At 45.8% G+C, this 13,862-nt stretch overlaps 1 protein-coding gene across 6 annotated transcripts in view; it reads left to right on the top strand.

The window, feature by feature from the left end:
• The window catches only part of CLPB (ClpB family mitochondrial disaggregase), a 144,252-nt gene that overhangs the window by 100,844 nt on the left and 29,546 nt on the right, over window positions 1-13,862 (top strand). For all 6 annotated transcript variants that reach the window (XM_058446442.1, XM_058446443.1, XM_032166875.2 and 3 more), the window contains one exon: window positions 6,117-6,214. In XM_058446442.1, the coding sequence (XP_058302425.1) occupies window positions 6,117-6,214 (98 nt within the window). The remainder of the gene's footprint in view (window positions 1-6,116; window positions 6,215-13,862) is intronic.

The following is a 13,862-nucleotide window of genomic DNA, read 5'->3' as shown; positions in this document are numbered from 1 at the left end:
ACCAGGCAGAGAGGCTTCTGGGACCAGCAAAGAAACTGGGGACTTTGGTCTATAGGAAAAAAGGTACATGGTTTTGTACTTGCTATCAGAAAGGTTCTCCTGGGGCAGAAAGAACAGCCGTGTTCTGTGTGGCCTCAGAAGATGGCACCTGGAGAGAATACGGTTCAATCATCTGGCCAATATTATTGAGCTCCCATCCCATGCAGGGATATATAGCAGTGTATCAAACGCAGTGTCTGGCTTCTAAGAACTCTCAGTCTTAGATGAGACAGACTTTAATACAGGGTGACCAATGCAGTAAGATGGAAGCCGAAAGACCTACGGGAGCAGAGAGGATGGTACCCAGCCTGGGGTGGAAGGGAAACAAGGAAGGCTTCCTGGAGGAGAAACCAGGACTGAGTCTTAAAAGATGAACAGGTGTTTTCAGAATCAAGATGGAAGTGGGGTTGGTGAGAGAATCTGGGGCTCATATATGAAAAATCTACCCTCAGTTAAATGGAGGACACCCCTGGGAGAGCCATGAGCTTGGGGCTGGGTACTGGGGACATTTAGAGGAGCCAGAATGACCACCTGTTTAAGATGTAGTAGAAGGGAGTATCTTCTTAGGGAATTAGAAGAACTCACCATTTTTCCACTTGGAGAGTCAATAATTCCACTTGGAGAGTCAAATCAAAGGCAGGTACTGAACCAGAGAAGAGGAGTGGGCTCCCTTAGCACCAGTGAGCCAGGCCTTCACTCCCACCAACACCATTGTCATGCTTTACCTTGCCCTGGGTGATGAGGTCCAAACCAACCATAGTGGCACCAATCAGCATCAGCCCCACGACCACCCACCCCCCACACTACTTTCCTGGCCCAGGCCCTATTGACAGATCCCCCAGAATCTGAAGGAATTCAAGACAAATGGTTAAGAGGATGGAGTTAATAAAATTTGAAAAATTGAGGCCTGTCACTCCACTAAACTTTTTTCAATACCACTGACAGAAACATATTTCCCCAATGAGTGACCTTCCACAGCTGTAGCAGGCAGGCGCAGCCGCAGCAGTGCTGCCAGGAAGCCAGTCTGCTATTTATCAAATATTATAAGCTGGGACACACTAATCTGGAGAGGGAGAGGAGGGGAGGGGTCCTGTACCACACTGCCTGGGGTGCTCCAGGTGTTTGCCCCAGCCCCAGACAGCCAGTGGGAGGTGACGGATGGCCTGCGATTAGCACTCCCCACCTCCATCCAGCCCTTTCACTTGCTCCCAGAGGCCTGGCCCTCTAAACCAGCTGCTCGGCCCGAAGGGGCCCTGGGTGGGAGGCAAGGGGAGGTCAGGCCAGGGCACGGGCCATCCTGATGCCCCTGGAGAGGGCAGACGGGTGAGGCCCAACGTGGTTATTTATTGGACTGTAATGGTTTGTGGCCGTTGGTCGTGGAGGTGAAATCGATCAGTGGTAGAAGTCAGGTTCTATCAATTATTACAGCAATTAGTCAAGTCAGAGCGAGGGTGCAGGGCTGGGGTACTAATATTAGATGGACACTATCCATGGTACCCCTGCCTCAGCCTTCCTAAAGTGGGGGCAGACGTGCTGCCTTGAGGCTCCAGGACCTTGGGGGGAGCCTTCCCCATGAGTGGTCAGGTGGAGCCTGACCTGAGAGCCTCCTGGGCTGGAGACAGGCGCCGTACTGCTTTAAAAGGAGCCCCTGTGCTGGCTGGCCCAGGTGCAGAGATGTCCTACCTGTCCCCATCCCATCCTTTATGAGAAGTGACACGACTCCTACTAGAAATTACTCAGTGGCCAATGTTTATGGCACACATTTTTCATTCTGTAAGCAAATATAGATCACTGACAGCACTTGTTTGAAGAGGCTAATCTCACTCTCTGTTCGTTCTTCCACTGTCTTCCTCTGTCACCTTCTCTCCTCTTCCCCCTCCTCTTCTCTCTCCCATTTCTTTCTTCCTATCCATGTTTCTGCTCTTCTCTTTACCATTCTTCCCCTTCCAGAGGTCTCTCCCTAACCCTCCCTTCCACTGCAGCTCATATCTAGTGACAGAGCTCCCCTTGAGGCTAAGAAAAGAGAGACCTTTCCACTGCTTCTTTGCCGCTCCCTTTCTGCCTCTGCTGTGGTTTAGCTCTGGGGGGAGGGGAGGATGCTGTCTGCCACTGGCCCCTCAGCCCTTGCAGAGCCCCTCAGTGCTGAGTGCCAGAGAAAGCACCTCAGTGGGGCTGGGCCAGGAAGGCTAGGCTAGGCGAACAAGTCCCTGAGCACTTTGTTCCTTCCTGAGCCCCACAGTGCCACCTGTCCCTCCTTCAGCACACTGATGACGCTCAGCCTGTGATCTCTTGTCTCCATGAGCTCCTGGAGAGGTGGAATTGTGCTGGACTCGAACTCTAGGTAGCACCTAATAATCTTAAAGACAGGAAGAGGAGTCTGCAAAAGAGACAGAAGAAATGGTCACAAGAGTGGGATGAAAACCTGAAAAGTGGTTTTATAGAACTCAAAGGAGAGAGTGGCCAAGGTATCAGTTGCTACAGAACAGTTGTGAAATATAAAGAGGGAAACTGTTCATTGGCTCTGCCAATCCTTCATCATCCTGCACACAGAGGCTTGCAGATATAAAGTGCCCAATAAGTGCCAACAGAGTGGAAAGAAAGGATGAGGCTCCAGCTGAGCTTCTGAGGACTTGCCCAGTAGTTAGGAAGACCACAGACACACTCCTTCCTAGGGAGTTTGCACTTTGTCCTGAAAGCAAAGGCCAACCGAAGGCTTTTTCATCAGGGGTATATTGTGGCTGCCCTCATGAGAGTAGAGAATTGGAGTTAGGAAAACCTGGGGGTGGTTTTTACTCCTAGTTCAAGCAAATAAAGCTAGCCTTGTGGCCTTGGGCTAGTTATTTCACTTTTCTGAGCCTGTAGCTTGAGGATTTTAATTCCTATCCCTCAGAAAGTACCAAGCACAGTGCCTGGCACAGAGTAAGTGCTCAACAAATACCAGTGTTACTATTATTACATCATGACTCCAATTATCTGCCCAGGAGACATGAAAACATACATCTACACAAAGACGTGTGTGAATGTTCATGGCACTGTTTATAGAATAGCCAAAAAGGGGAAATAGCTTAAATGTTGATCATCACCTGATAAACAAAATGTAGTATATCCACAGAATGGAGTATTGTTCAGCCATGCTACCACATGGATGAACCTTGAAAACATTCTGGTAAGCTTGAAGAAGTCAGACACAAAAGGCCACATATTATACACTCCATTCATAGGAAGTATCCAGAATAGGCAAATCCATAGATAGAAAGTAAACTAATGGTTGCTGAGGCTGGGGGTAGGAGGAGTGTCTGATAATAGATAGGGAATTTCTTTTGGAGGAGGGTGAAAATGTTCTGGAATGGTATATTTTAAACCACTGAACTGTATACCTCCTTTCCTTTCCTTTTTTCTCTCCTTTCCATTTTTTAGACAAGGCCTTGCTCTGTTGCCCAGGCTGGAGTGCAGTGGCATGATCCCAGCTCACTGCAACCTCTGCCTCCTGGGTTCACACAATTCTCGTGCTTCAGCCTTCTGAGTAGCTGGGGTAACCGGCATGTGCCCCCATGCCTGGCTAATTTTTTTTTTTTTTTTTTTTTTTTTAGTAGAGATGGGGTTTCACCATGTTGGCCAGGCTGATCTCGAACTCCTGGCCTCAAGTAATCCGCCCACCTTGGCCTCCCAAATTGCTGGGACTACAGGCATGAACCACTGTGCCTGGCCTTGAATTATATACTTTGAAAGGTTTAATTTTATGGTATGTGAATTGTATCTTAAAAAACAACATATTTATCAATATTCTGCACTAAATTCCTGTTAGAAGATAGTACTGTGTAAAAAAAATTAGTTTTTTTTTATTGATAATAAAAGTTTCCTTCACCTGGATTGTATTTCTTATGGCCTGCCCCTTCCCCCTCCACCTCCCACATCTCTATAGAGCTTTAGCCACTTCCTCTGCCTCTCAGGCAGACAGCCACATGTAAATGCTTAATAAATGATTACTGTTGTTCATAAGTTGATAGGGTATTTTAAGAAGTAGAGACTGTGGCTGGGCATGGTGGCTCACGCCTATAATCCCGGCACTTTGGGAGACCAAGGTTGGAGGATCACCTGAGGTCAGGAGTTTGAGACCAGCCTGGCCAACATGATGACCGTCTCTACTAAAAATACAAAAATTAGCCAGGCAGGCATGGTGGCACAAGCCTGTGATCCTAGCTACTCAGGAGGCTGAGGTGGAGAATCGCTTGATCCCAGGAGGTGGAGGTTGCAGTGAACAGAGATCACGCCACTGCACTCCAACCTGGGCAACAGAGTGAGACCCTGTCCCAAAAAAAAAAAGAAAAAGAAAAGAAGAAGTAGAGACTTGTGGCTGGGCGTGGTGGCCCACGCCTGTAATCCCAGCACTTTGGGAGGTCAAGGCAGGAGGACTGCTTGAGCCCAAGAATTCAAGACCAGCCTGGGCAACGTAGTGAGGCCCTGTCTCTTAATATTTTTTTTTTTTTTGAGGCGGAGTCTCGCTCTGTCGCCCAGGCTGGAGTGCAGTGGTGTGATCTCTGCTCACTGCAAGCTCTGCCTCCCGGGTTCACACCATTCTCCTGCCTCGGCCTCCCAAGTAGCTGGGACTGCACCCACCACCACGCCTGGCTAATGTTTTGCATTTTTTTGTATTTGTATTATTTTAACAGGGGTTTCACTGTGTTAGTTAGCCAGGATGGTCTCAATCTCCTGACCTCGTGATCCGCCTGCCTCGGCCTCCCAAGGTGCTGAGATTACAGGTGTGAGCCACCACGCCTGGCCAAAAAAAATTTTTTAATTAAAAAAACTTTTTTTTTTTAAAGTAGAGACTTGCAATAAGAATACTTCTGTATTATGATATAAATGTTTTCACATACTGGATTGAGAAACACTGGTTTTTACTATACATCAACAATGGTTGGACACCCACCCTGAGCCATGCATGCCCTGTGCTAATTGGTTTCCCAGCCAGCCCTTTCTATCCTATGGCAGGGACTCAGTCTTAACCTTCTTTACCTCAGACAGTACTTCCTGAGCAAGAGAGAAGCTCAAAAAATACTAGATAATTATTACCTTAATGTTCTGTGTAACACACGTTTATTGAGCATCTGCTGTGTACAAAGCAGTTTTCTAATTATGTTTCTGTCTTCCTGCCCTTCCCTAAAGGGCAGGGCCAGATCTGATTCTTGTGCATCCTCAGGCCCCATTCATTCAGGGTCTGCCGACTTGAATGGAATGGATAGTTTTTGAAGAAGAGAGTGAGATGCTTACACATGGGCTTTGGGAAGGCTGTGACAGCAGAGAGAGTCAGAGTGACCTTTCCTCCATAACTGCCAAGGCTGGCACAAAGTAGACACTTGATACAGGCTTGTCAGCTGCCAGTACTTAGAGAGAAGGTAGATACATGGCCCCAAGCTAACCCCTTCTTCTTGTTATACTCAGTCTTTGTCCTTAAGTCACAGGAACTAATGATTGGAGGAAATACCCAGCCACACACACTCACCCACCAACAGCCAGAGTGGCACAGACAGGTTGCTGGTGGTGCCCATGCCCTTCCAGGGGACTCAGCTGACTCAGACAGACAGGAAATGCCCAGAGGTAAGAGAGCATAAAAGAAGAGTAGCAGAAAACAGAAAGAAGGGGAACCATTTAATTGTTATTTGGTATATTCTCTGCCTTAGAAAGGAACCCTTTATATGGCTTCATGAATGAATGTTTATCTGTATACAGATATGTTGGAAAATATGGACATTTTAATGAATACATGTATGAAATTGTGTGTTTACATGTATTTGTGCCAGGGTATATTAACCTGTGTATTTGTTTGGCATACTTTCTTAGCATGTTCAGCTGTGTGTATTTGTGTATGTATAACACATCTATGTGTGTGTAGTATGTTATTGAACATGTGTGCACGCACATGTAGGAGCCCCAGTACCATGTTTTTCCACCATTTGTAGGTGTCCATGGACATTCCCAACATAGAAATCAGAGCCTTAAGCCACCTCCAAGGGAAGGCTGAGGTCCCACTGATCGTTCATAGATAGAGCCTCTGACTATCCTTCTTCTCTTGCTAGGAGCCAACCCCTTGCAGAGGAATGAAATGGGACACACACCCTTGGATTATGCCCGAGAAGGGGAAGTGATGAAGCTTCTGAGGACTTCTGAAGCCAAGGTAAGTCTCAGGGAAGGGAGGAGACCTGTGGGTACTCCAGGCATCATTTAATCCTTCACTCATTAAATTATGTCAGGCTTTACACCAAAGGCCAGTTCTCCTTAGGTGATTATTATCTGTTTAAATACAAATCCAGCCCCCAGTCTCATCAAGAATAGGAAGCTGCCCCTATCATGACCAGGGAGCGGCCTTGGCCACTTCTGGCTTCTGAGCATTACCTTTAAATTTGGTTTATGAAGTGATGGATCTCCCAGGCCCTTTTCAGAGGAGGGGGTGCTAGCCAGACAAAATCCTTAGCCCAAGCAAAGATTTTAGTCATATTTTTCCTAGGCCTCATGTGTTCTACAGCCTCATCAAACAATCTTTTCTCATCGTCACTCTTTCTAGAACTATTCGTTCACCCCTCCCCTCCACACACACTCCAGAAAGCCTAGTATAGAATCTGAGCCAAAAAATCCTCCATTCTAATTCTGTTTTCCCAACCAAACTTTTGAACTCCCTGAAAACAGGGCTAAGTCTTCCACCTCTCCCAGCCACAGAGCTGTAACTCAGGAACTACTGGACAGAATCCAAGAACTAGAATCACAAATCTGAGAGCTAGCAAGGACCTTAGAAATCAAGTCCAGTGATGGGAAATCTTAACAAAAACATAAGCCAATAAATCAGAGGAAAATTGAGTTGTTCGAGTTGAAGGAGAGAGATGGACTAGAGCACTGCCCACGTGGCCTGCCCTTGTGAGTGAGTTAGCATCAAAACTGAACATAATAGGCTTGACTACAGGTCGTGTGGCAGGACAGGGACTGGAAGACCTGGTTTTTTACTTTTGTGCCCTTTCCAGCTTCATGGAGTCTGTTATCCACAAATTGGGTGAAGTACCTTGAGATGATTCAGTGTGGCAGGTCCCACCTAGTGGCAAATATTCTCTGTCTTGAGTCCAAGCACTTAGCTCCCTGGACTGAGACTGAAGAGATGTGGGTTCTGATCCTAGCTTCACCACTCACTGCCCATGTGACCTTGGGCTACCACTTCCCCTCATTAAAGCTCAGTCTTCTGTGATATGAAAACATTGTACTAAATGGTTTCTAATGTTCTAGGCAACGTATGATTGTCTATGGATCAGTCAGGATAAGCTAGATTATGCTATTGTAACAACCCCAAATTTCAGTGGCTTAAAACAAAACAAAATAAGATTTATTTTTGCCTTATGTTGCGTGTTCCTTGTGGTTGTGGGTGAGGGGCAGGCTCTGTTCATCCTAGGCACTTAGGGATCCCAGCAGGCAGAGCAGCCACCCACTGGAATGTTGCTAGTTGCTTGCCAGAGGGAAAAGGATGCTCTGAAGGGTCTTACATCTGTAGTTAAATGCTCAGCCTAGAAGGAGGATCCTTTTCTTCCACTCATTATTCATTGGCCAGAACTAATCCCATGTTTCAGACCAATCATAAGGGGGCCAAGAAGAGTAATCCTACCATGTGCCTAGAATGGGAGAGCTGGAAATATTTGGTAATCAACATGAACCATACAGAGTTTGCCTCCCTGGTATTTTTAGTAACTGTTTTGCAATAGTTTCTCCTGGAGAAAGGAAGGAATTAGGAAGGGTGACTAGCTTTTCACAACCCATCCCCAGGGGCCCTTGTGACCAGAAAGAACTACTAAATTTCAGAGGGCAAATGCTTCTCTCCTTTTGTTCAGATTTTTCTGTCCTAGGAGCAAGCAGGTCGGGAGGTCGGGTCAACTTCCTTAAGTGCCTTAAGGAAATCCGTCAGCACTGTTGCACATAACCTTAGGGACTGCACGCTCATCATCAGCTCCCCTTTCAAGCCCAGTGGCTTTTCCCCGAGAGACCAACCCCGGACTTGGCCAAGAGTACCTGTGGCTTTTGAGCTTGTGTGACATAGAGCAGGTGCTGGTCTGGCCACTGAAGCAAGAGAACAGGCCCCTTAGTGCCAGCGCTGGTGGAGGGGTTAGGCCCACTGAGGGACCATTCACAAAATTCAGCTGCCCAAGGGAAGTGGCTTGATGTTGGCCACATTAATACAGGGCTAATGTCCAGAGTGAACAAATGGCGGTTGCAATCCCCTGTGCCAGTCAGACCCTTCTGGAGCATGGAGGGCAATTACAAACACCATATTCGAAGTAGACATTGATCTCTTAGAATCTGTGCAGAGACGAGCAGTAGGGTGGCAAGAGGAACTGTGCCATGAGAGAAAGCTGATGGCAATAGGGCATCTGGCCAGAAGAGGAAGAGCATAGAAACAGCTCTGAGTGAGAGGGAATGAGATTTATTCCATGGCAGAGCCAGAGTGGCTAGGCTTATTGGGCAGCAGCTTCAGGGAAGAGCCCCTAACACAGCTGTCCCACCATGGAGGGGCTGCATTAGAGGCTAAGACCACTTGGAGCCAGTCCAGGGATTCCCTAGCTCACAGCTGGAAGACCATTTCATGTGTTGTCACCTCTGTGCACTTGATCCCTTCATCCAGTCTGGACTTTCTCCATTCTAAATGTGTCCACTGAGCATCTCCACCTAATTGCTTTGCTGTCCCATCATATTCGACCTATGTGAAGCACCCCTCAGCCCTCCCTGGATGCCAACATCATTGGCTTTCTCTCAGTTGTTCAGCATCTACTTGGTCACCCATTCATTCTGTTCTTCGTTTTTCCTCCAAACTGCAAAAAGCTTCCTCTTCAAAATTGTGAGGCAGGCTTTTGTGGGAAGAACACCATTTTAGACCTGATTTCTTCTCCCTCTGCCAGTAAGTAAGAAGCAGCTGCCTCTGAGTTCAGGCCCTGCATCTGTAACATAATGACTCAGGCCTGGAGGCTGCTGAAGCTCCAGCCTGGGCCCCATCTCCTGGCTCTTTGTCTAGACATGGGTTGCTGTCACTCTGATCTTTTTTTTTTTTTTTTTGAGACGGAGTCTCGCTCTTTCACCCAGGCTGGAGTGCAGTGGCGCAATCTCGGCTCACTGCAGGCTCCGCCCCCCGGGGTTCACGCCATTCTCCTGCCTCAGCCTCCCTTGTAGCTGGGACTATAGGCGCCTGCCACCTCGCCCGGCTAATTTTTTGTATTTTTAGTAGAGACGGGGTTTCACCGTGTTAGCCAGGATGGTCTCAATCTCCTGACCTCGTGATCCGCCCGCCTCGGCCTCCCAAAGTGCTGGGATTACAGGCTTGAGCCACCGCGCCCGGCCCACTCTGATCTTATCTGGCTCCCCTTCTCTCCGCTCAGCATCCCCCTGCCACCCTGCTCAGCCTCCTCCACCTCCACCTACCACTCTGTAGTCAAATTATGCTCATAGAAAACTTGTATTAAAGTCATATGTCCCACTATAGAAGTTTTAGAGATACAGAAAAGTAAAATGAAGAGAAATAAATAATATAGTACATATTTACAAACGACATCTATGTGCCAGGTTCTGGGCTAGATGGGAAGAAGACTGATGAGTAAAACACTCAAGGAGCTACAGTCTGATAGGGAGACAGGCAAGTAAACCATGACACCACTGAGTCATCAGTGGTATGACTTATCAAGGAAGACTTCCTGGAAGAGATGACAACTGAGCTGAATTTAATTCAAAGACTCTAGCCCTCCTACCAAGACATAACCACTATTAATATTTTTAATTATAACAATAATAGATACTGTTTTTATCAAATGCATCTAGGTAGTGTGCCAGGTGCTCAAATACATATTTTTCTAATGCTGTAGCAAATCTGTGAAGTAGTTCTTGTTACCCCTGTTTCACAGATGGGAAAACTAAAGCTGCAGGAAGGCAAGCAGATGATTTACAGAAAACCAAGTTGTTATAAGTGACTATTAGAAATTGAACAATAGGTTTCCTCTTATGATACTGTATTAGCCTTCTCTGGATCATATCTATGTATAGTTATATAGATGGCCTTTTTTGTAAAAAAATGTGGTTAACAGTCCACCATATATACCAGGAGTCTCAAACTGGCAGCCACATTTTATATAGCCACCCAGAGTTTTCCAAAAATGTGAAGGTAATGCCTTGGGGATTGGGAGTGTGCACTGTCCAGCCACAGGGCCCCCCATTCCCTCTTATATTATGTCCTTGATTATCAGACACTTTTGTTTCCTACTTGGCCCTGAAGGAGTTATGATCCTATTCTATATTTGGAATTTGGTTTTTATTCACTTAATATTATTGGTGATTTTTCCATTTAAAATTATCCATAAGCCTAATTTTTTATTTAATTCTGCCCTTTAAAATGCATCATTTACCCTAGAATCTCTGTCACCTTAAGTGGTCTGAATGATGTGTCCCTCACTGTTGGCTTCCTCAATTCTCTCAGCATTCTCTGTGCCGAAGCCTCCTTAGGCCCCCTGAGAATATCCAGAGGTGATGAGGCCCAGCCCCTGTCCCTGAGTTTGCCATCTGGCTGGGGGAGAGGCAGGCACTCTTAGCTCTGATACCTGCAGACTGATTTGTCTTAGGAGGGTTTGCAGAGTTGATAGAGTCTCCAAGAAAGTGTGGATCACCTCCTGGCAGAGAGAGTAGGGCAGGCTTCAAAGAGGAGGTAGCCTGTAATCTCACTTTGAAGGATTTCAATAGATGGAGAGTGTAATACTTAAAGCCAGGACCATTTTCATGTCTTAACTAAGAGACGAAGGAGAGGTAGAAATATATCTCTGTTGACATGATAGCAGATAAAACAAAAATATGTGGAGCTATCCCATGATGAATATTCAGCTGAGGGGAATGTGCTCGTGCCAGCCTGCATCTCCACTCCCAATCCTCACTGCACCGAGACTCACGAGGAATTTATTGCTCATTTTAATCACACCCAAAGAATGCATCGGCAGGAATATTAGGCAGATAGGCCTATCCTATATATTTTATTTGCATATCCCAGTGACAGGATCACAAGCACATTTCCTATCTGTATTTTTTCATTTGCTTCATGGGTAACTGGGGATGTGGTGCTCCCCTGGGCCCACATTCCAGGCTGAGAGCCTGGGTGCTCCTCTCAGAGCTGAGTGCGGCCCTGCAGGAGGGGAGAGGGGGAGCACACAGGAGGGTACGACGGTTATGCTCTTCCTGCCCTCGGCCTCGCTCAACCCATTCTCTGCTTTGCCTCTCATTACAGGCGCCAGCTTGCCATGTGCCTGGCTCTGTACTTGGCCCTGTGGCTTACTATGGTATGGGCCAGACACAGTGCTAAGTGCTTTTTAGGGACCAACTTTCCCTTTTTTTAACTTTTATTTATTTTTCTTTTTTTCTTTTTTTTTTGAGATGGAGTCTTGCTGTGTCGCCCAGGCTCGAGTGCAGTGGCGCAGTCTCAGCTCACTGCAACCTCTGCCTTCCAGGTTCAAGTGATTCTCCTGCCTCAGCCTCCCCAGTTGCTGGGATTACAGGGGCTACACCACAACTGGCTAATTTTTGTATTTTTAGTAGAGACGGGGTTTCATCATGTTGGCCAGGCTGGTCTCAAACTCCTGGCCTCAAGTGATGCACCCACCTCGGCCTCCCAAAGTGCTGGGATTATAGGCACGAGCCACCATGCCTGGCCTTTTTTTTTTTAACTTTTAAAAGCTTTTTATTGAAATAATGCTTGTATAAGATACACATATCAGGAATGTACAGCTTACTGTATTTTCACATACAAGAGACACCTTATCGAGAAATAGACTGTTAGAAGCACCCCAAAAGCCTGCCTCAGACTCCCTTCCAGACTCATCCCGCAAGGGTAGGCATTATCCTGATATTTTTAACTTTTATTTTTGCATAATTTTAGAGATAGTACAATTAATTCCTATAAATCCTTCACCTAGAGTCCCAACTATTAACATCGTATCATACTTGCTTTATTATTTATGTACATAAATAATACATATAAGGATATATATATAATTTTTTTCTGAATGATTTGAGAATAAGTTTACACATGATGCCCCTTTACCCCTAAATATTTGTATGTATTTCCTAAAAAACGATGACATTTTCTTATAGAACCTCAGTATAATCATCAAAATCAGGGCATAAATATTGATATTAACTAATCTACAGATGTTATTCCTATCTCACAAGTTGTCCTAATAATTCTCCTTACAAGAAAAGACGGTTTCAAAATCCAAGTTGCATTCGGTTGTCATGTCTCTTTAACCTTCTTTAATCTGGAATGGTCCAAAAGTTATGATGTGGAAATCAAAAAGCAAAATAAAACATAATGATCTGGAATGGTTCCTCAGTCTTTCCTTGACTTTTATGACCTTGACTTTTTTTTTTTTTTTTTTTTTGAGATGGAGTCTCGCTCTGTTACCAGGCTGGAGTGCAGTGGCGTGATCTCAGTTCACTGCAACCTCTGCCTCCTGGGTTCAAGCAATTCTCCTGCCTCAGCTTCCAGAGTAGCTGGAACTACAGGCGCCCGCCACCACGCCCAGCTAATTTTTGTATTTTTAGTAAAGACAAGGTTTCACCATGTTGGCCAGGACGGTCTTGATCTCTTGACCTCGTGATCTGCCCGCCTCGGCCTCCCAAAGTGCTGGGATTACAGGCGTGAGCCACCACGCCCAGCCAACCTTGACATTTTAACAAGTGCAGGTTGGTTATTTTGTAAAATGTCCCTCAATTTGGGTTTATCTGCTGTTTCATTGTGATTAAACTCAGATTATGCATTTGTGGCAAGAACACCCTGTGGGGTTTATTTTCAATCAATGTATCAAGTTGCCCTTTACTAGAAGCATTAATACTTCTAACAGATAGAAAGTTTCTGTTTTAAGTCTCATCTTCCTAAACAGACGGAACTCCCTGAAGGCAAGTCTTTCCTTATCTCCAGGTGGACGGTGCAGGCTTTGGAATCAGACTGCAAGGGTTACTGTTCTGTCTCTACACTCGCTGCCAGTAGAACCTTGCTTGAATGTACTTAATCTCTGTACAATGGGGATGATGATACTATCAACTTCATAGGGCTATGAGGATTAAAACACCTAGTCCCAAATCAGTGAGTGCTAAAATTAATGAGTTGAAGTTTGAGGAGTAACAGGATATTTACACAGTGTCAAAGTCTCTCCCCACAAGATACTTTTTAATTACAAAGGGAAAAATAATAGTGAAGAAACCTGTGGCAGTCGCCACCTTAACCTAGTGATCGAAGTTAAGACTACCAGTTATGAGATAAATCAACATCACATGCCTCTGATATGATGCCTGTAGTAGCCTGTATATATAGAGCCCTTACCAAGCTCCTCCCATCCTTCTTTCTCCTCTCCTCCAAATAGAATATATACATATCAAGTATTTTTCCTTCTCTAATGTACTCCACTGGCTAGCCTTTCACAAGGCTGGGCACATGGCTTATGTCTTTAAAATTTAGTCAGTCATTGCCAGGCACGGTGGCTCATGCCTGTAGTCCCAGCACTTTGGGAGGCCAAGACAGGTGGATCACCTGAGGTCAGGAGTTCCACCTGAGACTAGCACAAACTCATTTTCTCACTTTAGCCACTCTTCGCCCCTCAACCTTCTCTCATCAGTCTTGTTTCTGATCCACCTAGCTATTTGCAGAGGAGTGACATGATCAGATTTACATGTTTAAAATATTGGCTTTAGCAGCAAAAGGAGGATGGACTGGAAGAGAGGAGAATGGAATCTGGGATGCCGACCTAGTGATTACCAAGTGTGAAGGGGCT

Source organism: Hylobates moloch, unplaced genomic scaffold (assembly GCF_009828535.3).
Source record: "Hylobates moloch isolate HMO894 unplaced genomic scaffold, HMol_V3 SCAFFOLD_11, whole genome shotgun sequence".
Lineage (NCBI taxonomy): Eukaryota > Metazoa > Chordata > Mammalia > Primates > Hylobatidae > Hylobates > Hylobates moloch.
Note: the sequence above shows the minus strand (reverse complement) of the source record. Positions and strands in the feature narration are given on the sequence as shown.